At 38.1% G+C, this 25,743-nt stretch overlaps 1 protein-coding gene across 6 annotated transcripts in view; it reads left to right on the forward strand.

The window, feature by feature from the left end:
* The window catches only part of KLF12 (KLF transcription factor 12), a 490,726-nt gene that overhangs the window by 308,230 nt on the left and 156,753 nt on the right, over window positions 1-25,743 (forward strand). For all 6 annotated transcript variants that reach the window (XM_053563730.1, XM_053563729.1, XM_053563731.1 and 3 more), the window contains one exon: window positions 22,948-23,494. In XM_053563730.1, coding sequence (XP_053419705.1) covers window positions 22,948-23,494 — 547 coding nt within the window. The remainder of the gene's footprint in view (window positions 1-22,947; window positions 23,495-25,743) is intronic.

Here is a 25,743-nt window from a genome sequence, read left to right on the forward strand (position 1 = left end):
CAGGTGTTTGATGGATTTGGAAATCATCCACTGTATTTGTGGCTTTAGCTTTCTGGTGCCTTGATTTTTTAGCCCCCCCCCCCCAAAAAAATATATATATCTCACACACACATACACACACAATCTGTGCTCTTCATGTACTTTCACACAAGAATAAAAACTAAACAAAATGAAAGCATTTAAACACACTTGCACACATCTGTATACGTACATCATAAACTCCTCATGTTAATTTTTGTTCATATTCTCACGGCACACACACGCCTCCCAAGATGTTTTTGTGCACTGCATGCTAAGAATTCATAAGAATATATACATGCCTACCAACATATAAGCCACATTCACATACCCATAGAAATGCATGTACTCATGTTTAGACTGTATAGATTAGGGGTGTCCAACCTTTTTTTTTTTTTTTGCAGTTTTTGGCCAGGGCTGGGTTTAAAACTGCCACCTGTGGCATATGGGGCCGGCGCCCTACCCCTTTGAGCCACAGGCACTGACCCTAACCTTTTTTTTTTTTTTTTTTTTTTTTGCCTCTGCCACATATTGGAAGAATAAGGGTTGTCTCGGGCCACATGTTAAATATACAAAAACTAATTAGAGCTCATTAAAATAAACGAAGATCTGTGCATACTTTTCATGCATCTGACACCACAGATAAGCTCCAAAAGGTCCTCACAAATCAGCACGTAGCCTGCAGCCCACAGATTGCACACTCCTGGTGTGTATACATCTGTATGTTTTACATGCATGGAGGAGTTAGTGAAGGGAAAACTGGGACAACAGAAGAATCCCACAATTAAAAGGAGAGGAAAAGGCTGGTGCGGTGACTTATGCCTGTAATGCTAGCACGCTGGGAGGCTGAGGCGGATGGATTGCCTGAGCAAAAGCGGGACCTCACGTCTTAAAATTAGCCAGGCTTGGTGGGTGTCTGTAGTCTCAGCTACTTGGGAGGCTGAGGCAAGTGAACCACTTTAGTCGAAGAGTTTGAGGTTGCTGTGAGCTATGACGCCACAACACTTCTACTAAGGGGAACAAAAGTAAAACTGTCTCAAAAAAAAAAAAAGAAAGGAAAATACAAGATATGAGAGGAAAAGAGATGGTAGGAAGGAATGGCAACTCAGGGAAGGGTGTCTTGACTGCGGAACCTTCTTGATGGATGTTTTGTCTTTGTTGTAGGAACTGTCCTGTCACCCCTTCCCTCAAGTTGTAACAATCAGAACATCTTCAGATGTTGCTCCATGTCCCCTGAGGGACAAAAGCATTCCTGATTAAGAACTGCCCCCTTAGTGCAAATAAGAATGCCGGGTGTGTAGGTAAAGGTGGGAACCATGAAATGCAGGCAGGCAGAAGTTCTAGACCAGGATTAACACGAAGGTGCGCCGAGTGCAAGAAGCGAACAGGGTGAGGAGAAAGGAAAGTATCTATTAAATCCACGTATAACATAATCAGTTTGAAAGGAAAAAATAAAGTCACCTCTGCTCACTTGGTACAGATCATCCCCACCCAGAAAGGCTTCGGGTAGCATTTTTTATTTACCGTGGAATGGAATGTTAATAGGGATCAGATACGTGCTTTTATCACTGTATCTAATTACAGGCTTTATAATCTCCTTGTCATGTAGTACACCCCGATTGACAGAAAAAGATACCAAATCATAAGTAACTGTGGGACATTTTATAGACATTATAACTAAATTTTAAAACCAGATAAATTACTTATTTAACATACTTAGAAATCCTATCTATGAATTTTGTAGTTATTTAAAAAAGGAACGTATTTCTAATTAGCGAAAATACAAAATGTGACTCACATTTGGTTTTGGGCACACTAGAGGTGTGTATCTTGCCTTCTTTTAAAATGCATTTTGTAAGACACTGAAACGAGTCACTTAAAGCTGTATGTGTGCCGGTGGAAACTGTCAACCATAATTTTTATATATGTTATTATTGAGCTAATATGTTTACAATTTATGTTTGGGGGAGTAATTTTATAGATGTGTTGAATTTGAGACTACATAAATGTATTGGGGAGCAAGTGGAGCTTTATTAACAAGCCTTAATTAAGGACTTACTCTGTGCGAGAGACCCTGATAACCTAGGGGGTGACGGCCGGGGAAGAGAAGGACCCGCAAAGCCCAGAGTGCTTCGGAAGCACAGAAGAGTGGTGGTATCTGGGTCAGAACAGGTAGCACCTAGTAAAGCTGGGGCGGTATCAGATCCCCACCCCCACCCCAGTGTAAAGGAGCATGCTCAGAGTCATTTTCAATTAGAAATTGAAGGAAGAGTGACGACAAGTCCACTGGTCACGTATATTAAAGGTGTCACTAGAATTCAGGCCTATGCCCTTTTTACCTGCTTTTTTTTTTTTTTTTTTTGTAGAGACCGAGTCTCACTGTACCACCCTCAGGTAGAGTCACACGGCTCACAGCAATCTCCAACTCCTGGGCTTACGCTATTCTCTTGCCTCAGCCTCCCGAGTAGCTGGGACTACAGGCGCCCACCACAACGCCCGGCTATTTTTCCGTTGCAGTTTGGCCGGGGCTGGGTTTGAACCCGCCACCCTCGGCATATGGGGCTGGCGCCCTACTCACTGAGCCACAGGCGCCGCCCTTTTTAAAAACCTTGATCGGGTTACCTCTCACTTTGCCATTTGCAAAAGTTACATTTTATGACACTGCCTTTATCCACCATGATTGGTCAAAAATAAAACAATGTATTTGTTTCATTTCTGAGTGTTTAGCTTTAAAGAAAAAGAAGAAATTAAGTAGATGGTGAGCTCACTTTTGTATTTACATCTCTAATTGTACCTGCTTTTAAATCCGATAAAGCTTTAGTTTATTCTACTTTGTCATCTTTTCTCTTGTTTTCCAAACATGTATCTGATGTAGCACGGCTCGTGCACAGAATGCAGAATGCTATTCCTGACCTAAGAATGATTTTTCAAGTTGCTGTTAGCCTGAGGGCTGATTTGAGAACAAGTTAAATAAGAATAAATAACTAAATAAAAATAGACATTACATTGTTAGTCACTGACATCTGCCTTATGCCATTAAAATTGTTCTATGCCAGGTATATTGGGGAAGTGGGCTGCAGCTCTCAAACGGCTCTCAGTGCTCATTTTTATGCTCTTTGTAGTTGACTATTTCCAAGTACTAATTTCACATGAACTGCATGAGAAAATTTTACCAATAAAGACATGTGGTCTTTCTCTGCCCCTTCCAAGGTTAATGAGGGCAGCACAGGGACTGAATTCAGCCTTAGGTTTAGATCACAGATTGGTGATACTCTGTGGCCTTGGGCTGTTTCTTCAACATCTCTGAGACTGTAGTCCTTCATTTTTAAAACCAGAGGAGAAATTTTCGCCAAGTAGTGTTGTTGTAAATACAGTAGAACCTCTATATTTGACCGCCTTTTAGGCCTTGTTAAGTTGACCTGATTTTCACAGAAAAGACATACAACACATCTGTGTATCAGTACAGCAGGCCTAGTTCCCTATGTCAACCAGTTGTTACAGTCCCCTGTGTGGTCAACTTACAGAGGTTCTACTCTGTTATAAATATTTATTTTTCCTATAGTGTTAATCAGTAAAATTGATTTTATAGTTTTCCATAATACTTATTTGAACATTTACTTTTTTTGTTTGTTTATTCTAAAGATTGCAGCACCAAGGAGCACAATTTTGTTCCCTCCAATTCATTTATAAGGTCCTCCTTTTTTGTAGAATGCAGAGTTGAAATGTTACCTGTTACACATTTCTTGTTTTCTGAATGAAGTTCACTAAAATAGTGATGTAAATTTCATTTAATCTCTGGGGAAAAAAAAGACCTGCTTCCATCAGGGCAAGGGTTAAAAATCATCCCCAGATTTATCACAGTGATGAACCAATTACATATTAAAAGTAATGTTCACTAACTACTTATTGATTGAAAACAGAAAAGACTTTGCGTTATTCATACAGCAAAAGGTAATTATTTATAATAGACTCTCAAGTATTAAAATGTTTGCCCAGTAAATTGTAATAAATCAGATTGGAATTTCTAGCAGACACCATAGTTTTAATCCACTGGGGAAACTGGAATTACATACTTTTGTTTATGAGCTATATTTAACTCTTTTCTTTAGCTTAAATTATAGGTGGATATATCTTCTGAAAAACAGTCGTGCCACCAATCTAAAACTGATAGTAGTAACGCCCTGAGCAAATGCAGCAAATAACAGAATCTGTTACTCTATTCTAATAACAGCAGAGCATACTGATTTTCTTCTAATAAGAAAGATTCTGGTTCACAAGAATCTAGAAATGCAATCAGAAAAATACACAGACTAAAAACGATAAAAGCCTCTGCTCCCTTTTTAGATTTCTTCCCTCAAAATGTATTTTGTACACTCATACTTTTTCTTTCTGAAAATTTAACATTTTTTATTTTAAAAGTAATACACAGATTCACTGTAGAAAACATGGGGGGGGGGCGGAGCAAGGGTAGTTCGGCCACAAATTCACCTAATGAAGAAAACATTTTTAACATTCTGAAATATTTTTCTATCTTTTTTTCTTATTTTCATGTATTTAAAAAAATGATTTGGGGGAACAAAATTAAGCTTATGTACATGCAGTCTTGTATACTAACGTATACACAACATTTGACCCATGGCATTGAATATTGTTCCTCAAACTTGTCTGATTATTGGGATCACATGTGATGCTTTTAAATTCATGGTGCCTGCACCATACATCCTGCCATTGACCTCCATCTTACATACCTTTAAAATGATCACAAATGATTTCAGTTTATAACTATAGTTAAAATCCTTGTTCTTGATTCTTTATTACTCCTGTGTTTTTGTTTCTAATTTTTACTCCTGTTTATAAGGCTTCCATGTATACAGCTTTGGGAAAAATCCCAAATTGCTTTTATTTGTCTAAATGTAAGTCCCTGCAGTACGTGATCCCCATTTTCCCAGGTAGCAAATTTTTTTAACCAATTAGAATTCATAAATGCATAGGTATTTTTCCCTTGATAGTTACAATATTTTAAATTATTAAATTAGTTACAAAACAAATTGAAAAATCATATTTTATATAAATACATGTAAGTCGTAAAATATTAAAATTTTCAGGCTCAAACTATGACATTATATCATTCAGTATCTTTATTTCTGTGTCCTCACTGAGCCCCTTTTAAAGTCACTTAACAAAGTTTTCTGGAATGCATTATCTGACTCTTGCCCAATTTGCTTGAGATACAGTTTGATTTAAATGAATGATGATGTTGCCTCTGGGATTTTCTCCCCAAACCACCAAAAGTATTTATTTGCATGAAATTCAAATGGTGGCTATATATGTAATCTTCCAAACATAACGACTATCTTTAGAAAGCTGCTTCAAGTGCCAGCACTTGAGATTATGAGATCATTCCTCAGGAATCACGACTACTAACTCAATCTGTGTTAACTTTCCTTGACTCTTCATTTTTTTGGAGCTTATTCTCTTTGTTGCTTCTTGAAAGTGAAAGTGGTTTTGCTTGTGGATGTCATTTCCGAACATTGTTTTGTATTTCAAACTAGAGTCATTAGGGGTAGATCTTGAGTGGACTCTGAGTATCACAGGTCGCTGCCCCTCTGGTGTGTGTATGAGCCAGGGCAAGGGGGATGGCAGTGCCTAGATTTTTAAGAGTGTAATTCCTGGTGCTAGGGTATTTTCAGACTTTTGAGACGGTTCAGCAGCATTCCTGGAAGTGTGTGCTAAGATACACTGTTACCCTGCAGCGTAATGTGGTATCCATTTTGCGACATCCTTGTCAGCATTACTATTACCATTTCTTTTTTTTTTTTTTTGTAGAGACAGAGTCTCACTGTACCGCCCTCGGGTAGAGTGCCGTGGCCTCACACAGCTCACAGCAACCTCCAACTCCTGGGCTTAAGCGATTCTCTTGCCTCAGCCTCCGGAGTAGCTGGGACTACAGGCGCCCGCCACAACGCCCGGCTATTTTTTGGTTGCAGTTTGGCCGGGGCTGAGGTTTGAATCCGCCACCCTCGGCATATGGGGCCGGCGCCCTACTCACTGAGCCACAGGCGCCGCCCCCTATTACCATTTCTTAAATCCCTATTTCCCAGCTAAGTGAAGCACTGGGTTGAGATTGCCCTGTCATTGTAACTCACACCTGCTTAGCATAAATCTGGGCTGGATGGCAAGTCTTCCTTTTGGGGACTATCACTTGTCCTTTCCAGCCTCCCTGCTCCAGTCTTTGTCTCTGAAGCTCCAGCCTGGCCCTTCTCAGTTTTTTTTTGAAGGGGACAGTCCATAGTAACATGATTTGTACAATTCATATTGTATTAGTTATGTGCGGCATTGTAGGAAAGTGGAGCCCTTTAAAGTAGACTTAGCTGGTGTCACCCACCGGCATCCTCATTCCTTTACCTGGAAGCTGGAAGCCAAGGCTAAAGTGTTGGGTTACTTAAGGGGGAGGAGTCTTAACTAATGGAGTAGTGAGCTGAAATGAGATTACATTCACTGCTCATGAAATGGTTCTGGGGTCTTTAAAACTTTCTGCTTCCTAGCACTCTGGGAGGCTGAGGTGGGAGGATCACTTGGAGTCAGGAGTTCAAGACCAGCCTGAGCAAGATTGAGACTCCATCTCTACTAAAAATAGAAAAATTAGCCAGGCGTGGTGACAGGTGTCTGTAGGCCCAGCTGCTACAGAGGCAAGAGGATCCCTTAAACCCAGAAGTTTGAGGTTGCTGTGAGCTAAGCTGATGCCATAACACTCTAGTCTGGGCAACAAAGTGAGGCTCTGTCACAAACAAAACAAAACAAAAACTTCTTGCTTTTATACTTGTGAGACTCTCGCATTGCCATTTATTCTGTTTCCAGAGAGAGAGGGGAAAAGATAAAATAGATTTCTCTGGACTCTGCCTTTAGTCTTATTTAGCATTGGTGGTTTCTCTCTCTTCAAAAGTGTTTTCTATGAAAAAACAAAGACATAAGTTGTCCTTCTGTGTCCTTCTATACCCGCAGCTGTGGATGGAAGGTGTTTGGGGGGGATGGTGAGGAACCAATAAAAAATAATACAGTGTATCAGATATCATAAATAATCTAGATCTGATTTCAAGTCTATGGAAGGGAGGATGTGAATAGGTTACATGTGAATACTATACTTTTTTGTAAATATATGAAGGGCTTGAGCTTCTTTGATTTTGGTATCTGCTGGGATGCAGAAACCAATCCCTTAAAATGGTTACAAGGGAGCACTATGCAGGCTTTCTTGATTCTTTGCTTGCTTTCATTATCCAGAAAATAAAGCCACTGTTTTGCAAATATGCCTTCCATTACATAAAAGGATGACAGTTTTGCTTTATATGTTTGTCATGTGTTAGGGTTTCCAAATATATCATTTAACTATCACAAACTTTGAGGTCAAGTTTTCTTTCTCTGAAATTTGATGTATTTTGCTACTGTGAGATATTACTGTAAAAATAACTATTTATGGTGAGCATTTTGAATCAAAAGCAAGGCCCATCTGGTAGCAGAGCAGATTAGTCCGTTTGAGGATGGTAAACATTATTGCATATTTTAAACTATGTAACTAGCACAGAACATTTGCCTCAGGCACTGGAGTGAGATTATGGTTTAGGACAAAGATTTAAATGTACCTTTTATCCCTTAAAAGTCTGTAAGACTTGTTTTCCTCTCATGTATCGTGAAACTTTAATTAATATTTTGAATTATCCACTGAATAATAATAATTTAGTACCAGAAGAAGAAAATTCTAATCATGAGGAAGAAAAGATAAGCCTATAACAGTTAACTCTTAAAAGACAACATCTTTGCACGCTTTGTGAGGTTCAGTTTAAAAGCATTTACAAGGAATTTCACTAACTTCCTTGACTTCTTTTGGCATTTGTATTCGTGACACTAGTTCTTTATCTAATTTGACCATATGAATGAGACATAGGTGGTTTAAATTAGTCTGAAGTATCTTTTTTTTTTTTTTTCTTTTTTTTTTATTGTTGGGGATTCATTGAGGGTACAATAAGCCAGTTACACTGATTGCAATTGTTAGGTAAAGTCCCTCTTGCAATCATGTCTTGCCCCCATAAAGTGTGACACACACTAAGGCCCCACCCCCCTCCCTCCCTCTCTCTTTCTGCTTCCCCCCCCATAACCTTAATTGTCATTAATTGTCCTCATATCAAGATTGAGTACATAGGATTCATGCTTCTCCATTCTTGTGATGCTTTACTAAGAATAATGTCTTCCACTTCCATCCAGGTTAATACGAAGGATGTAAAGTCTCCATTTTTTTTAATGGCTGAATAGTATTCCATGGTATACATATACCACAGCTTGTTAATCCATTCCTGGGTTGGTGGGCATTTAGGCTGTTTCCACATTTTGGCGATTGTAAATTGAGCTGCAATAAACAGTCTAGTACAAGTGTCCTTATGATAAAAGGATTTTTTTCCTTCTGGGTATATGCCCAGTAATGGGATTGCAGGATCAAATGGGAGGTCTAGGTTGAGTGCTTTGAGGTTTCTCCATACTTCCTTCCAGAAAGGTTGTACTAGTTTGCAGTCCCACCAGCAGTGTAAAAGTGTTCCCTTCTCTCCACATCCACGCCAGCATCTGCAGTTTTGAGATTTTGTGATGTGGGCCATTCTCACTGGGGTTAGATGATATCTCAGGGATGTTTTGATTTGCATTTCTCTAATATATAGAGATGATGAACATTTTTTCATGTGTTTGTTAGCCATTCGTCTGTTGTCTTTAGAGAAAGTTCTATTCATGTCACTTGCCCATTGATATAAGGGATTGTTGGCTTTTTTCGTGTGGATTAATTTGAGTTCTCTATAGATCCTGGTTATCAAGCTTTTGTCTGATTGAAAATATGCAAATATCCTTTCCCATTGTGTGGGTTGTCTCTTTGCTTTGGTTATCGTCACCTTAGCTGTACAGAAGCTTTTCAGTTTAATGAAGTCCCATTTGTTTATTTTTGTTGTTGTTGCAATTGCCATGGCAGTCTTCTTCATGAAGTCTTCCCCCAGGCCAATATCTTCCAGTGTTTTTCCTATGCTTTCTTTGAGGATTTTTATTGTTTCGTGCCTTAAATTTAAGTCCTTTATCCATCTTGAGTCAATTTTTGTGAGTGGGGAAAGGTGTGGGTCCAGTTTCAGTCTTTTACACGCAGACATCCAATTCTCCCAACACCATTTATTGAATAGGGAGTCTTTCCCCCAAGGTAAGTTCTTGTTTGGTTTATCGAAGATTAGGTGGTTGTAAGATGTTAGTTTCATTTCTTGGTGTTCAATTCGATTCCAAGTGTCTATGTCCCTGTTTTTGTGCCAGTACCATGCTGTCTTGAGCACTATGGCTTTGTAGTACAGACTAAAATCTGGTATGCTGATGCCCCCAGCTTTATTTTTGTTACTAAGAACTGCCTTAGCTATACGGGGTTTTTTCCGGTTCCATACAAAACGCAGAATCATTTTTTCCAAATCTTGAAAGTACGATGTAGGTACTTTGATAGGAATGGCATTGAATAGGTAGATTGCTTTGGGAAGTATAGACATTTTAACAATGTTGATTCTTCCCATCCATGAGCATGGTATGTTCTTCCATTTGTTAATATCCTCTGCTATTTCCTTTCTGAGGAGTTCATAGTTTTCTTTATAGAGGTCCTTCCCCTCCTTCGTTAGGTATATTCCTAGGTATTTCATTTTCTTTGAAACTATGGTGAAGGGAGTTGTGTCCTTAATTAGCTTCTCATCTTGACTGTTATTGGTGTATACAAAGGCTACTGACTTGTGGACATTGATTTTATATCCTGAAACATTACTGTATTTTTTGATGACTTCTAGGAGTCTTGTGGTTGAGTCTTTGGGGTTCTCTAAGTATAAGATCATGTCGTCAGCAAAGAGGGAGAGTTTGACCTCCTCTGCTCCCATTTGGATTCCCTTTATTTCCTTGTCTTGCCTAATTGTATTGGCTAGAACTTCCAGCACTATGTTGAATAGTAAAGGTGACAGAGGACAACCTTGTCTGGTTCCAGTTCTAAGAGGAAAAGCTTTCAGTTTTACTCCATTCAGTAAAATATTGGCTGTGGGTTTGTCATAGATAGCTTCAATCAGTTTTAGAAATGTGCCACCTATGCCTATACTCTTCAGTGTTCTAATTAGAAAAGGATGCTGGATTTTATCAAATGCTTTTTCTGCATCTATTGAGAGGATCATGTGATCTTTATTTTTGCCTCTGTTAATATGGTGGATAACGTTTATGGACTTGCGTATGTTGAACCAGCCTTGCATCCCTGGGATGAAGCCTGCTTGATCATGATGAATGACTTTTTTGATGATAAGCTGTAATCTATTGGCTAGGATTTTGTTGAGAATTTTTCCATCTATATTCATGAGTGAGATTGGTCTGAAATTCTCCTTTTTGTTTGGGTCTTTTCCTGGTTTTGGTATCAGGGTGATGTTTGCTTCATAGAATGTGTTGGGGAAGATTCCTTCTTCCTCAATTTTTTGGAATAATTTCTGCAGTACAGGAATAAGCTCTTCCTTGAAGGTTTGATAGAATTCTGGAGTGAAGCCATCTGGACCAGGGCATTTTTTAGTTGGAAGCTTTTTTATTGTTTCTTTGATCTCAGTGCTTGAAATTGGTCTGTTGAGGAGCTCTATTTCTTCCTGGCCAAGTCTAGAGAGAGGGTGTGATTCCAAATATTGATCCATTTCCTTCACATTGTCAAATTTCTGGGCATACAGTTTCTGGTAGTATTCAGAGATGATCTCTTGTATCTCTGTGGGATCAGTTGTTATTTCCCCTTTATCATTTCTGATTGAGGTTACTAGAGATTTTACTTTTCTATTTCTAGTTAGTCTGGCCAATGGTTTATCTATTTTATTTATTTTTTCAAAAAACCAACTCCTTGTTTCATTAATATTCTGAATGATTCTTTTGTTTTCAATTTCATTGATCTCTGATTTGATTTTGGAGATTTCTTTTCTTCTACTGAGTTTAGGCTTAGATTGTTCTTCTTTTTCCAATTCCATAAGGTCTCTTGTGAGATTGTTGATGTGCTCTCTGTCTGTTTTTCGAATGTAGGCATCTAAAGCGATGAATTTTCCTCTCAAAACTGCTTTTGCAGTATCCCACAGGTTTTGGTAGCTTGTGTCTTCATTGTTGTTATGCTTAAGGAAGTTAGTGATTTCCTGTTTGATTTCTTCCTGCACCCATCTGTTATTCAACAGAAGATTGTTTAATTTCCATGCCTTTGGATGGGGTCGAGCATTTTTGTTAGAGTTGAGTTCCACCTTTAGTGCCTTATGGTCTGAAAAGATACAAGGTAAAATTTCAATTCTTTTGATTCTGTTGATATTTGTTTTGTGTCCCAGGATATGATCAATTTTGGAGAATGTTCCATGGGGTGATGAGAAGAATGTATATTCTTTATCTTTGGGGTGGAGTGTTCTATATGCGTCTATCAAGCATAATTGTTCTAGGGTCTCATTTAAATCTCTTATATCTTTGTTTAATTTCTGTTTAGAGGATCTGTCCAGCTCTGTAAGAGGTGTGTTAAAGTCCCCTGTTATGATGGTATTATCAGATATCATATCGCTCAGACTGAGTAAGGTCTGTTTCAAGAATCTGGGAGCATTTAAATTTGGTGCATAGATATTTAGAATTGAAATGTCTTCTTGTTGTAGTTTTCCCTTGACCAATATAAAGTGACCATCTTTGTCTTTTTTGACTTTAGTTGCTTTAAATCCACATGTATCTGAAAATAAGATTGCAACTCCTCTTTTCTTCTGAATTCCATTTGCCTGAAAAATTGTCTTCCAACCCTTGACTCGGAGCTTTAATTTGTCTTTTGAAGCCAGGTGTGTTTCTTGCAGACAGCAAATGGATGGCTTGTGTTTTTTAATCCAGTCAGCCAATCTATGTCTCTTCAGTGGGGAATTCAAGCCATTAACATTTATGGAGATAATTGATAAGTGTGGTAGTATTCTATTCGTCTTATTTGGTGAGAGTCCATTGCTTAGTTTTATCTTTTGCATCAGTGTGGAGGTTAGGTTCTGTCCTTTGATTTCTGAGTTCTTACTTTGCTGCTGATCCATTGTGGTGGTCAGTGTGCAGAACAGGTTGAAGTATTCCCTGTAGAGCTGGTCTTGTTGTGGTGAATTTCCTCAATGTTTGTATATCTGTAAATGATTTGATTTCTCCGTCAATTTTGAAGCTTAGCTTAGCAGGGTACAGAATTCTGGGCTGAAAATTGTTCTGTTTAAGTAGATTAAAGGTAGATGACCATTGTCTTCTTGCTTGGAAAGTTTCATTAGAGAAGTCTGAGGTCACTCTGATGGATTTGCCCCTGTAGGTCAACTGGCGCTTACTCCTGGCAGCTTGCAGAATCTTTTCTTTTGTCTTGACTTTGGACAGGTTCATCACAATGTGTCTTGGAGAAGCTCGGTTAGAGTTGAGGCGACCTGGGGTCCGATAGCCCTCTGAAAGCAGTGTGTCAGAATCTTTGGTGATGTTTGGGAAATTTTCTTTTATAATATTCTCTAGTATGGCTTCCATTCCTCTGGGGCATTCTTCTTCCCCTTCTGGAATTCCTATAACTCGTATGTTGGAACGTTTCATAAAGTCCCATAATTCTGACAGTGAACGTTCTGCTTTCTCTCTCTTCTTTTCTGCCTCTTTTACTATCTGAGTTGTCTCAAAAACTTTGTCTTCTACCTCTGAAATTCTTTCTTCTGCATGGTCTAACCTGTTGCTGATACTTTCCATTGCATCTTTAAGTTCCCTGATTGACTGTTTCATTTCCTTCAGCTCTGCTATATCCTTTTTATATTCTTCATATCGTTCATCTCTGATTTGATTCTGTTTTTGGATTTCCTTTTGGTTATTTTCCACTTTATTAGCAGTTTCCTTCATTGTTTCCATCATTTCTTTCATTGTTTTCAACATGTGTATTCTAAATTCCCTTTCTGTCATTCCTAACATTTCTGTATAGGTGGAATCCTCTGCAGTAGCTACCTCATGGTCCCTTGGCGGGGTTGTTCTGGACTGGTTCTTCATGTTGCCTGGAGTTTTCTGCTGATTCTTCCTCATGAGTGATTTCTTTTATCTGTTTCCTTGCCCTAATTTTCCTTTCACTTCCTCTTGCTCTTTAAGTTCTTGTGCCTGTGGACTAAGGGTTACAGGACCAGAAAGGTGAGAAGGTTGAAGAGCAAAAAAGGGATGAAAGAAAGGAGGACCGAGTGATAAGAAAAAAAAGAAAGATAGAGAAAGGAGAGGGGGTAGGGATAAGGAATATTGACAAAAAGAAGAGAGGCACAGAAAGAGGGAGACAGGGCAATATAGGTGTACAGTAGGGTACTTTGACACAACCTTAAAAAACCCCACCTTCTGGGGGTTGGGTGCCCAGTTGGGTGGTTCCCTTGAGGTCAGCAGCTCTTTGCTAACCTGGTCAGACACAGTACCCCACCTCCACCAAGTAGAGAGGAAAGACAAAAATGCTATAAATCAAACCAAAACAAGCAAACAGAAAACTTTATGGCGATAAAATTGGGTGAAAAACCAAGTGATAGCGGTAGAAACACTAGCAAAAATGAAGTTGTAGTTATTAAAAAAGGCAGCAATGGGAAATTATAATTAAACTAGAAAAATTGAGAAAGGAAAAGGGATCTGTATGGAAAAGATTGAAATTAAGAAACAAAAGAACATCAACAACGTCAAAATAAACAAACAAAAAAACCCAACCAAACAAAAAAAAAAGAAAAAAAAAATACACAACCAAAAACAAAGCAGTTTGTATATGTTGTTGAATATTGTCTGGGCAACACGTGGTCTTTTGGGGTATGAGATGTTAGTCACAGTTCTGATACGACTGGAGGCTGCTGATTTCTCAAACCCCAGCAGGTAGACACCCTAAATCTCTCTTCAGCCCACTTAAAAGGCACTTTGAACTTGTAAACTTGCTGAGCAGAAGCTTTCCCAGCTTTCTTGCTGGAATCACTGCTGAAGTGGCTATCCACTTACTCAGTGTGCCAAAACCGGTCTCACTCTGCCCCTGAGGGTTAGGGCTGCAAGGCGGCTCAGACCCCACCCTTAGGCTACTTGGTTGCTGGGTTACCAGCTCCCACCCGTTTCTAGCTCTGCGACCCTGAGGGCGGAGCTTGCCGGGGCAGATCACTGACAATGGATCCGTGTGACCCACCGCCAAACACTATTAGCTCCGTCTGGCTCAGCGGCTCAGACTGGGGCCCTAGACAACGGCCAAAGTTCTCCGCACTCCCACTCAGGCCTTCCCCAAGGCAGTTCAACTCAGTGCCAAGTCCAAGGACATCAAAACAGTTCACAGGTAAGGCCTTTCTGGTTTGCAGTCTCGCTGCTACTGAACTTACAGTTGTGGGCGGGTTTAGACGGGTTGAACACACGCGACCACTTGCCGGTTTTCCACTGTTTTAGTCCTCCTCTTGGGGTCCAGAAGTCTCTCGCTGACTCCCTGTATCCTCATAGGAGTGATGATAGGCAGTTCCCACCAGCCAGAGACGCCTGGAGTCCTATCTCCCCAGACTCACGGTGCCCAGATGCAAGGAAGCTGTTACTCGGCTGCCATCTTGCTCCGCCCCCAATCTAGTCTGAAGTATCTTGAGCACCACATTCCCATCTAGCTAATGTGAGGAGTCGTCACCGACTAAGTTATGTGGTAGAATAAAATTATCATTTACTTGCTAAATATTTGTATATTTACATATAACACATTCATGTTCAAAGATGTTTGTCCATCTTTTCAATTCTTAGGAATGTCTACTGTTAATTAAAAAAAAAAAAAATGCATGAACAAAATCTCCTCTGCCTTCTTCACCCCATGGCAACTTAACTTCACAACTCAAATGGGCAGACCAGAGTCTCAGAGTTGCAGCCAACTATAAACATAGCTTCCCTTTGCTTTGGGTAGATAATGATTCATGAAAGTCCTGGAAAATAGATCATGAAAAATATAACTTCTCAGAAATAAAGAAACTTCAGAACAAACTTAAATGTATGTATTAAACCCTTTTAAAAGATTAACATTTTCGGTTCAAACATGAAAGCATGGAAACATAAATCACAGAGAATACATCATGTTATGCATATGCTCTGAATTTTCTTTTCTTTCTTTTTTTTGAGACAGTCTTGCTTTGTCATCCTCTGTAGAGTGCAGTGGCATCACAGCTCATAGCAACCAACCTCATACTCTTGGGCTCAAGCCACTCTCTTCCTCAGCCTCCTGGGTAGCTGGAACTACAGGTGCCCACCACAACACCCAGCTATTTTTAGAGACAGGGATCTCATTCTTGCTCAGGCTGGTCTTCAACCTGTGAGCTCAGAGCAATCCACCTACCTTGACTTCCCAGAGTACTTGAATTACAGTACTTGAGTACTGAGTACTAGAGTACTTGAACCATTCCCAGTCTTGAATTTTCTGAAGGAATTAATCATTTCTTTCTTTTTTTTTTTGAGACAGAGTCTCACTATGTCGCCCTCAGTAGAGTTCCATGGTGTCACAGCTCCCAGCAACGGCAAACTCTTGGGTTTAAGCGATTCTCTTGCCTCAGGCTCCCAAGTAGCTGGGACTACAGGCGCCCGCCCCAATGCTTGGCTATTTTTTTGTTGTAATTGTCATTGTTGTTTGGCAGGCCCAGGTTGGGTTCAAACCCACCAGCTCCGGTATGTGGGGCTGGTGCCCTAACCAGTGAGCTGCAGGCACCGAGCCAGGAACCAATCATTTCTTAAACTGACAATTGACATCCTGATATAAAATAGTTAAATATTCACTCAAATATCTTCCCTGTCCATAGTTTTAAAACCGAATTTCCCAAAATAACAATGTAGGATATTTCCCCTTGTTTTCCTTTACTCAATATTCTATACTTTTAGAGGAAGTACAATTTATCTTTCTGTAGTAAATTTTGTTTTACTTTTTTCTTGATCAGTTTTATAAATTCGCACATTTGTGGCTTTTATGTTTATGAGTTTGCTCTTGAATAGGTAGAATAAAGAAGAGAAATGGCTAGGTGGAAAGCAAGGTAAATTATAACCCCATCAGGCTGCATACAAGAGAAAGACTGCAAACCAGGCTTCTTTTTTTAGTAAAATAAAAGAATTGGAGAGGTGAGTGAGTACAGCCTTCTTCACAAATGGACTCGTAGCGACTTTAATACTTAGAGCAACAACAGCCAGTTGGAGTTACAGGATGCTAATTTTAATGAGTGTTCATCTTTCAAATTCCATTTACTAATGAAGAAAGCCAAGGCACAAAAACTAAGGCATGTACCTACCGTCTACTTCATGTTAAAAAGGAATTTGAGTCTTTAATGAAAACATACTTACATTTAAAATAATGCAGTATAACTTACTCAAAGAATGTGAAGTCATAGGTTTAGTTTAATTCCTTTTTTTTTTTTTTACATAAAACACACAGTAAATTTCTTTAAGCCCCTCCCCCAAAAGGTACATGTTTAAGTAATCACTAAATCATACAGGGAAATTTATACAAACTAATTTTCTGCTGAGACTCAAAAACACAAACATGCTCCTCTATTTCACTGCATGAGAAAGCTGTTGAAACAATGACCAACATCCCCAAACAATTATTCAAATATATATTATTTTTCTAATGGATGCACACTGAGGTATGGATGGATAGATGTTATTTGTATTGTGGCATTAAGAAGTCAGTTAAAATGCATCCCATCAACTGTTAGATGATCTTTTCATAAGGTCAAAAATAGAAAAAAAAAAGTATAATGATTTTTATATTTTAAGAGAAAATGTGTTGATTTAAATCATAAGTGATCTCTGAAGATGTCTTGCTCTGCTTCTTTTGTGACATGTTGTATACTTGATGGTTTAGCAAACATTGCATCTCTGCCATGACAGTATTTATGTGATTCTGCATCAGAATGTCCCCTGTGCTACATTCAGTGAGTGAACAAGTGAGTCACTTCTGAAATCATTAGAGTAATAGATAGGTTCTGTTTGGAATTTTTAGCTCTGAGGCAAGAGAGTCCCGCTCATCCCCTGGTCTCTCACATTTCTTGGTACTGCTTAAAAGCAGTTAATGCCCGTTCAATCTTCATACTAGTTGTAGGAGTTTGGAATTAGAATTACTTTTTTATAAATGGATGAGCTAAGATGTAGAAAATTTTAATGATGAGACCAAGATTGCACAACTAATAAGCAACAGAGGTAGGTCATGAATCCAAGTCTTTTCTGTCCAAATCAAACTTGCTTTCTGTAATGTCATACAATAGACTATATAACAAAGATTCTTAAAATAGATAAGCTGTGGGCTGTGTAATGTTGGACAAGTCACTTTATAACCTTTCTAAAAACTGCCATGAAATTATTTCTCAAAAGTTGGAAAAAGTAAAATGAAACATAATGATTTAAATGATGGATACTTGGGGCCATTGTGTATGTTTGTGTGTGTGTTTGCTCGTGTTAATCATGACAATTAAGTTCATGAACTCATCCTAGAAAAAGTGCGCAACACATCTCATTGCTGAATATCACCATGGTCACCTTCAACGTACACCACTTGGGAAGCTATGCACTGATGCCAGTGCCTAGTTCCCCTTCAAAGCAATTTTGAACTCTTTCTGGAATGGCCATCAGAGCTGTCATCCTGTGAGGTCTGACAGCTTAGTTCATGAACTTGCCAACGTGTGGTTACGTTGCAGCACTGTACGGATAACTTAGTAAGGTTTCATAACCTTGATGTATCAGCCTCTCACATCTGTGTTCATGTCATCATGTGGTGGTATCTTACTGAGAGGCATTCATTATTGCTTTTATGTGCTGCATGATGACAGCTCTAATGATCATTCCAGAAAAAGAGTTCCAAAACTGCTTTGAATGGTGGACTAGACACTGGTGTCAGTGCCTAGGTCCCCAAGGGGAGTACTCTGAAGGTAACTGTAGTGATACTCAGCAATGAGGTAGGTAGCACTTTTTCTATGATGAGTTCATGAACTCAGTTGTTAGGCCTTGTACATGGGCCACATTTTTAAATCTCTGGTGCCACTGAAGAAGAAACAGCATGTAAATCTTGACTAACACTTAACAGACTATTATCTAGTGGTCCCCAACCCTGACTGTATACAAGAATCTCTAGAGGACTTTCCAAGAATGGAGTGGTGTCCAAACATGATTTTTTTCTGTTTAAGATGTCCAGGTAATTAAAAATACATGATTATCATTACATATTCACCCGAAGACCCTAATAAGGTTCAGCGGATGGTAATGGATGACTGTAGGAAACACATCTAGTACTCTGTGAACTGACCCGAGGGAAGTTTTGGATACACACCTGCATACATTCAACAAAATGCCTAAAGCTGAAGTTACATTTTAAAATATCTATTGAGGAAAAAAAAATTATCTGATTAGAGAGGCTCAAGTGTAATTCCCAGATCACTTAAAATATTCACTATGATGTTATGTATAATATTTTATCAAGTGGATTATCTGAGGAGAACTAGCTTTCAGAGTTTAGAAGAAAAGGATATGGGACAGTAAAATCCTGCTTATGTGAATGTTTGGGTTTTCACCTGCACACTGGTTTTTATGAATTATGTGTATTTATGCAATTATTTATCATTTTAAAAACTTAAGCTTTAATGTGGACTTTCTTAAGGGATGTTATATAATCCTCTGGAAGATGAAATTGCTGTCCTCTTTGACCAAAATCCAGTGTTCATGTGTAATCTTCATGCTTCTAAAAGGATGATTGTTTTTTTTGTTTGATGATATGACCACGTGAGTGTTTGATCTTTTTTTTTTTTTTTTTTGTTGTTGGGGATTCATTGAGGGTACAATAAGCCAGGTTACACTGATTGCAATTGTTAGGTAAAGTCCCTCTTGCAATCATGTCTTGCCCCCATAAAGTGTGACACACACCAAGGCCCCACCCCCCAGGGACGATAGTGAAAAAAAAATCGCTACAGTCTGTATTCTCAGGTGAAATCTTGAGGGGCTTTAATTTTAAAACAATTAGTTGACAATTGCGTGAATATCCATCATTGTTGCATCAAGAATTGAAGAGTTAGTAACCAAGGAAGAAAAATTTAGTATGGAATCCTTGCTTTATTCTTTTTACAGAAACTTACCTTCCTGATGTGCTTAAAACATATAGCCTTTCTTTGTTATTTCTAGTGATCTGACCCCTTTGAGGCTACTCCCTGGGGAGCAAAATCTATATCGCCTCTCACCTTTTCTAATATTTGTCATTTTTCCCTTCAATTTCCAGCTGCTCTGATTATTTCTCATTCGGAGTTTCCCTTTGTTTCCCCTCTGCCTTCGTTCCCTCTCCTCACTGTCTGCTGGGCTCTTGTCCCCTCCTTACAGCTACAGTTCATTCATTCTGCATGAACACTGGATTTTGGTCAAAGAGGACAGCAATTTCATTTTCCAGAGGATTGTATAACATGGATATTCACAAACCTCTGAACCAACGCATTTCAGTTTTCCACTTGCTAGAAGTAAAGAAATGAATTCCTGGCCAGACGCAACGGCTCACACCAGCAGTCCGGGAGGTGAGGCAAATAGGATTGCTTGAGCTTAGGGAGTTTCAGACCAGCCTGGGCAAGGGTAAGACCCCGTCTCTACTAAAAATAGAAAAACTAGACAGGCATTGTAGGAGGTGCCTGTAGTCCCAGCTACTTGGGAGGCTGAGGCAAAGGGATCAATTGAGCCCAAGGGTTTGGGGTTGCTGTGAGCTGAGTCTCCACGGCACTCTACCCATCCTAATGATGATTTCAGGACCAACTCTTTCAAGTTTTTCTCTTCTCTAAAAGAAGGAACAAGAGTTGCCATGGCTTTTTAAAGCTGTGTATTGCTGGTTTTATGTATAGCCTGAAGCTGTATGTGGATGGCTTTACCTGCCACATTGCCCTTGTGTAAGAGATTAGTGTGGCTACCAAGGATAGGACGCTGTGTCAACACTGTAAACAGATGAAGGTATGAATTTTGTTCTCACTGATGAAGCATTATTTTTTTAACATGCTAAACCACATTTTAGTTGCTACATATGAAAAAGGAACCAGTGTGTGCCTCTGTGATTTTTTTATACTTAAAATTCATGCATAATTTGTAGATGGTTCCAAATAAAATATGTCCTTGGTCCTAAAGTTTGATTTATCCTTCCTTATTTTTATGAGCACTTTCTGTATTTTAGTTCGCAAAAGCTGTATGATTCTCAAGTGGCTCTTAATATTTGGTCATCAAAGCTTATTTAGTCTGTACAACAGAATTATAAGAAGGACACTCCTCTCTTGTTACAAAACAACCTAGGGAGTAAATATTTTTCCTCAGTTAGGGATTAAGCAGATACCTACAAAAGGTAAACTCGTACTCATAATTCAAAGAAGTCTAAGCTGTTTGCAAAGTTCAGTGAGCTTGGTGCCTCAGAAGCAGTCTCCTTACAAATGAGCTCCACATTTACCAGCTCCGGTATTCTCAGTCTGCCAAACTCGCCTTTCATTTACATTAAGGAGTCTTACTCTGTTACCCAGACTAGCGTGCCAAGGCATCAGCCTAGCTCACCACAAACTCCAATTCCTGGTTTCAAACGATCTTCCTGCCTCAGCCTCCTGAGTAGCTGGGGCTACAGGTATCTACCACAATGCCCAGATAATTTTTCTATTTTTAGTAGACATGGGGTCTTGTTCTTGCTCAGGCTGGTCTCCAACTCCTGAACTCTAGGAATCCTCCCACCTCAACCTCCCAGAGTGCAAGGATGACAGAGGTGAGCCCCCATGCCTGTCCTATCATAGAGGGTTTCTACAATGAATTACTTCTTAGTTCTCTGTTTATGAACATGTAGAGGAACTTTGTATCTAAGTAGAAAGTCAGGAGAAGAAAACATTGTGGTAGAAATAATCACTCATTTCCAAAATAAGAATTTAGGTATGTCTAATACAGTAAAAAGAGACACTAATCAAGAGTATATTTAAAGTAAAACAACTAGTATTGTTGAATAATGCGTGCTCAGTGATGTGTATTTAATGACAGACTAATTGGTATCTTTTGTCTTTGCCTAAATAAAGAATTTGTATGGTAGGTATAACATCCTAGTAAGACACATCTTACATTGTTCTACAGAGAAATTAAACGATAATGCTGAGAATAAACTGAACTATTATTCTAGGAAAGAATATATAATGCTAATAGCTTTTTATAAAAATAGTTCAATGTGTAGTTTTTGGTTTATTCTTTCATTCTTTAATGCTTTTGGGAAGATTAAAAAACTTGAAAATCCTGTCATATAGAATTTCAAACAGTAGATTGTTTTAGACTTAAAACATTCTTTTCTAGCTGGTATGTTTTTGTAGGTAAGTAACCATGTTAGCTAAAAAGAAGAAAAAAATACCTAAAACACCAACTCATTTCCCTTTTTAGTAGATCTGTTACCATTGTTGACTTATTTTCTTTTTCTCCTCATTGTTGCTGAATAAAATGGCCTTGCAGTACTGCCTGTTATATGTTTTGAATGGAACTGTAATTTATATTCTATTAAAAAAGGCTTTAAGAAACATGTTTTGTTCCTTTAAATATATGCTGGAGTTTGGGGGAGGAATACCAAATCCAGATCTTTCATTAAATGAGGAACAAAATGAACCAATTTGATATAATTTTATGCATTCATTGTTCTAAAGATGAAACAAGTTTTTAATCTTCATATAATAGAACAATAATGCCTGTGTTAGCCTGGTCAAATCAGATGAAACCAGAATATTGTTGTCTCATTCTCTCTGTTGAGGCGAGACTGACACCCACTAATACTACTTACTCTTGGGCTATTTTAGGGGCTTGGAAGTTGACATTCAATAAATGTTGAACTTATGAATGAATATATATATATATATAGATTTAACGTTCGTGCATTGTAATAACACGTGGATCACATTAGTCTGGATAAAATCTTACTGTCTTCCTTAAAGTCACTCTTTATAACTTAAAAGACTACAAATGAACTTGGAAAAAATTATTACTTTAAATTAAACAAAATGTTACAGACCCATTAAGATTTTCAGACTAAGTTTTTCCTAGAGTTACTATTTCCTAAAATGTCAGTTGTAGTAGTTGTATATGTTATTTTGAGAATTTTTTATTACAATAAAATTAATAAAATTTTATTTTTTTATTTTTTATTATAATAAAAATAATAAAATTCTAATTATTGGAAATGACTTCTAGTTAATAATTTAGCGATGAGGCATGAAGGCTGAAGAACTTTTGCCCTTTTTTTAATGCTAAGAATGAGGATGGTTTGGTAACTTTTGAACCAAAAATGAAAGTAGAAATATCACAGTGAGTTTTCCCAGGATTGTTGGCAGGTAGTATGTCTCCAGATCATGTCCGTGTTGAGTAAGGGTTAAGATCATGAACTGTAGAATTTTAGAGATAAAAAGAATTTTTAGGGTTATTTAATGAAAACTCACGTTAGTTTTTAATAAAGGAAACTGCGACTTCTAATGAAGGGATGGATCAGATGAATAGACCATTTTCATTACACAGGTTATATTTACAGCTTTAAGTCAATATTACTTTGTGTTCCGAACTGGTCTTTTAGAAGATTTTATGGAAAATTTCTGTAGATTCCTGTGGTCTCCTTTTTTCACCATAGAGCGTGCATTTCACTGTATTTTAACAATTGTTTCTCCCTCCTATAGAATGAAAATACCTTCATGGTAGAAACCTCGTCTTACTCGGTTTTGTACTTTTACGCCCTCAGTTGTAGTCACAGTAACTGTCACAGAGCAATCCTTCAAATATTTGGAGGATAAATTAATGGTACATAACAATAAGAGAAAAATTATACATTCAAGTGATAAATCACCCACCTACTGCAAGTGTGCTTAACAAAGATAAACACATGTTCCATTTTTCTCCCCACAGTCTCCAAACGTCCACAACTATCCCGATATGGAAGCTGTTCCCCTGTTGCTAAATAATGTGAAAGGGGAGCCCCCGGAGGACTCGTTATCTGTAGATCACTTCCAAACACAAACTGAGCCAGTGGACTTGTCAATAAACAAAGCCAGGACATCCCCAACCGCCGTTTCATCCTCCCCAGTTTCCATGACAGCGTCTGCCTCCTCGCCGTCTTCGACTTCCACCTCTTCATCGTCTTCTAGTCGTCCAGCCTCATCCCCGACCGTTATCACATCCGTCTCTTCAGCCTCATCTTCGTCTACAGTATTAACTCCAGGGCCCCTCGTTGCCTCTGCATCTGGTGTGGGAGGCCAGCAGTTTTTGCACATTATCCATCCTGTACCACCTTCAAGTCCCATGAATTTACAGTCTAACAAACTGAGTCACGTTCACCGCATCCCCGTGGTGGTGCAGTCCGTGCCTGTTGTCTACACAGCTGTAAGGTCACCTGGAAATGTGAACAACACTATCGTCGTGCCACTTTTGGAGGATGGGAGAGGCCATGGCAAAGGTAAGAGACACAAACAAAGCCTTGATTTATTTCAGCACTAGACGTAGCGTCCTTTTTTGCCGTGGACAGGCCCTAGATTGCATCCAAACCTGATATCTAAAGAAGCTCTGTGCAGAGCAGCCCAGAGATGCCAACTGATCAGCCAGGGAGTGCAGTTTAGAAGGACTAGCCCCACGTTTATGTGAATATATACTCCAGTTTCAGTTAGTCTGTATTTTTAATGATTGTAGAGTTAGGTATCTAAATTTGGAACATAATGCTTTCCTTTAAATTCTCACCTTTAAAGAAAAGTGACAGCAGTGTATAGTTAGGATAATTGCTTATAAAGTATAAATGTTTTTAAAAAGTAAATCAGGATGTTTCTTCTTTTAGTTGTTCATCTGGGATTTATTTGTATGGTAGTAGTATAAGATGTCATGAAGTTGCAATGCCTAGAATCTGATCATTTACTTTGAGTAACTTGTATATTTAGTTGCCATTAAAATAATTTTAAACTTAGGTGTTTGGCTGTGGAAGTATCATGTAGCTTGGATTATTAAGTTCTTACATGACTTAATGTAATGGAAATATTTAAAAATGCAATATTAATATTCCCTTTCGGGGATTATAAGGCAGGATGTTATGTTGCCACATGACCATGTAATGTATAATTTAATTTGATAATTAGCAAGTGGATCATGAAGTTATTTTCTACTCCTAAATTCTTATTTTTTTCCCCCCAATTTTTACTAGAAGGGATTGTGGTAACTATTCTTGCTTTCTCTCTCATGAATCTAAAAAATAACCTGTCCATCTATACAAATGTAAAATGCCCGTAATCATTGATTCATTCCCTTTTAAACTGAATACATACACATATATTTTGTCTTCAAGGCCTAGAAACGATCTTGGATTAAGACTTATGTTTTACTTTTTGCTTTGACACTGTATTACTACTGAGTCCTATAATTAAAATTCGACTGAATACATAAAACACTGCCTTCTCATAAAATGCTAGCAAACGTGGTGTTTTAGTTCTTACATAGGTTCAGATTTAATACATCGAAGTAACATTTTATTGTGAATTTAGAGAGATGTTTTGCAAACATATGGTACAAAATTCTGCATTCATCATTGGCAAGTTATTGTTTTATCTGCAGTAAGTTTCTTGATAGCATGTGGCATAAATTTCACCTTGCCAGCTTCATCAAGTTAAAATCTTATGATTCAGAGCATGAGGAAGTTTAGACTGCAAATTGGAGATGCTGGCACTTGTTGCTTACCCAGCAGCCTTTCTCTTTGGAGCTACTGCAGGCTGGGAACTAGCCCCGCCACCCACCAGTGAAAAGGTTGGGGAAAAAGAGAAGTTAGGGAGACTTCTAATGGATTTTCCTGGAGCTGGAACTTCTCTGATATTGCTAATACTTCTAATTGAAATGGAGAAATGATTTGAATAGTAATAATCTAACTGAAGGCCAAATCGAGTATTTATTTTCCTTTATAATTTACAAATGTGATTATACATCCTATAGAATTTAGCAAATAGCGAAAAATGCAACCTTGCATATTACCTTATTTTATAGATGTGTATATATATACAAGATAGAATCTAATCTTTCTGCAATATTACTTAGGAAAAATATTGTCTTATGAAGTTGATTAATACAGGTTTAATGTTGTTCATGGCCTTTTTAAATGTAATTTTGATTCACTAATGAAGGAAACAACAGAGATATCTTTCAGTAGCTAGTATTTTATGGGAGAGGTTATTTTAAAAGTATAATACATAGGGCATATTTTATAAAATTAAAGATTTAGTTTTCTGGAAAATGAATCATTGCCGGAGAACTTTTAAGACTCATGCTTCTAATTTGTTCTTTATGTGAGTATATTTCTTAGTTTCATGTAGTACTTTTTATTTAGTAGTTTTTTCTGATCAAGAACAAAAATATTTAATCAGAAACATGCTGGACTGTGTTACGGTCTTCAGGAATATGAGTTTTAGGATTAAGAATGTATGAGTTGGAATCCTAGCTAGCTCATAGCTGTGAACATGGGTAAATTGTTTAATATCACTAATCTATACTTTTATCAGTGCTAAAGTGGGATAATAACATAGTTGTTCTAGATTATTGGGAAGATTAATAATGTGTAAATGTCTAGCATTGATCAGGTATCAATAAATGTTTGCAATTTGTCATTATCTCTTTGCCAAAATAACCAGATGCAATCATATTCAAAATGTTTTTCTTGTAAAAACAGAAAGTTGG

This window comes from Nycticebus coucang, chromosome 15, assembly GCF_027406575.1.
Source record: "Nycticebus coucang isolate mNycCou1 chromosome 15, mNycCou1.pri, whole genome shotgun sequence".
NCBI classification, from domain to species: domain Eukaryota; kingdom Metazoa; phylum Chordata; class Mammalia; order Primates; family Lorisidae; genus Nycticebus; species Nycticebus coucang.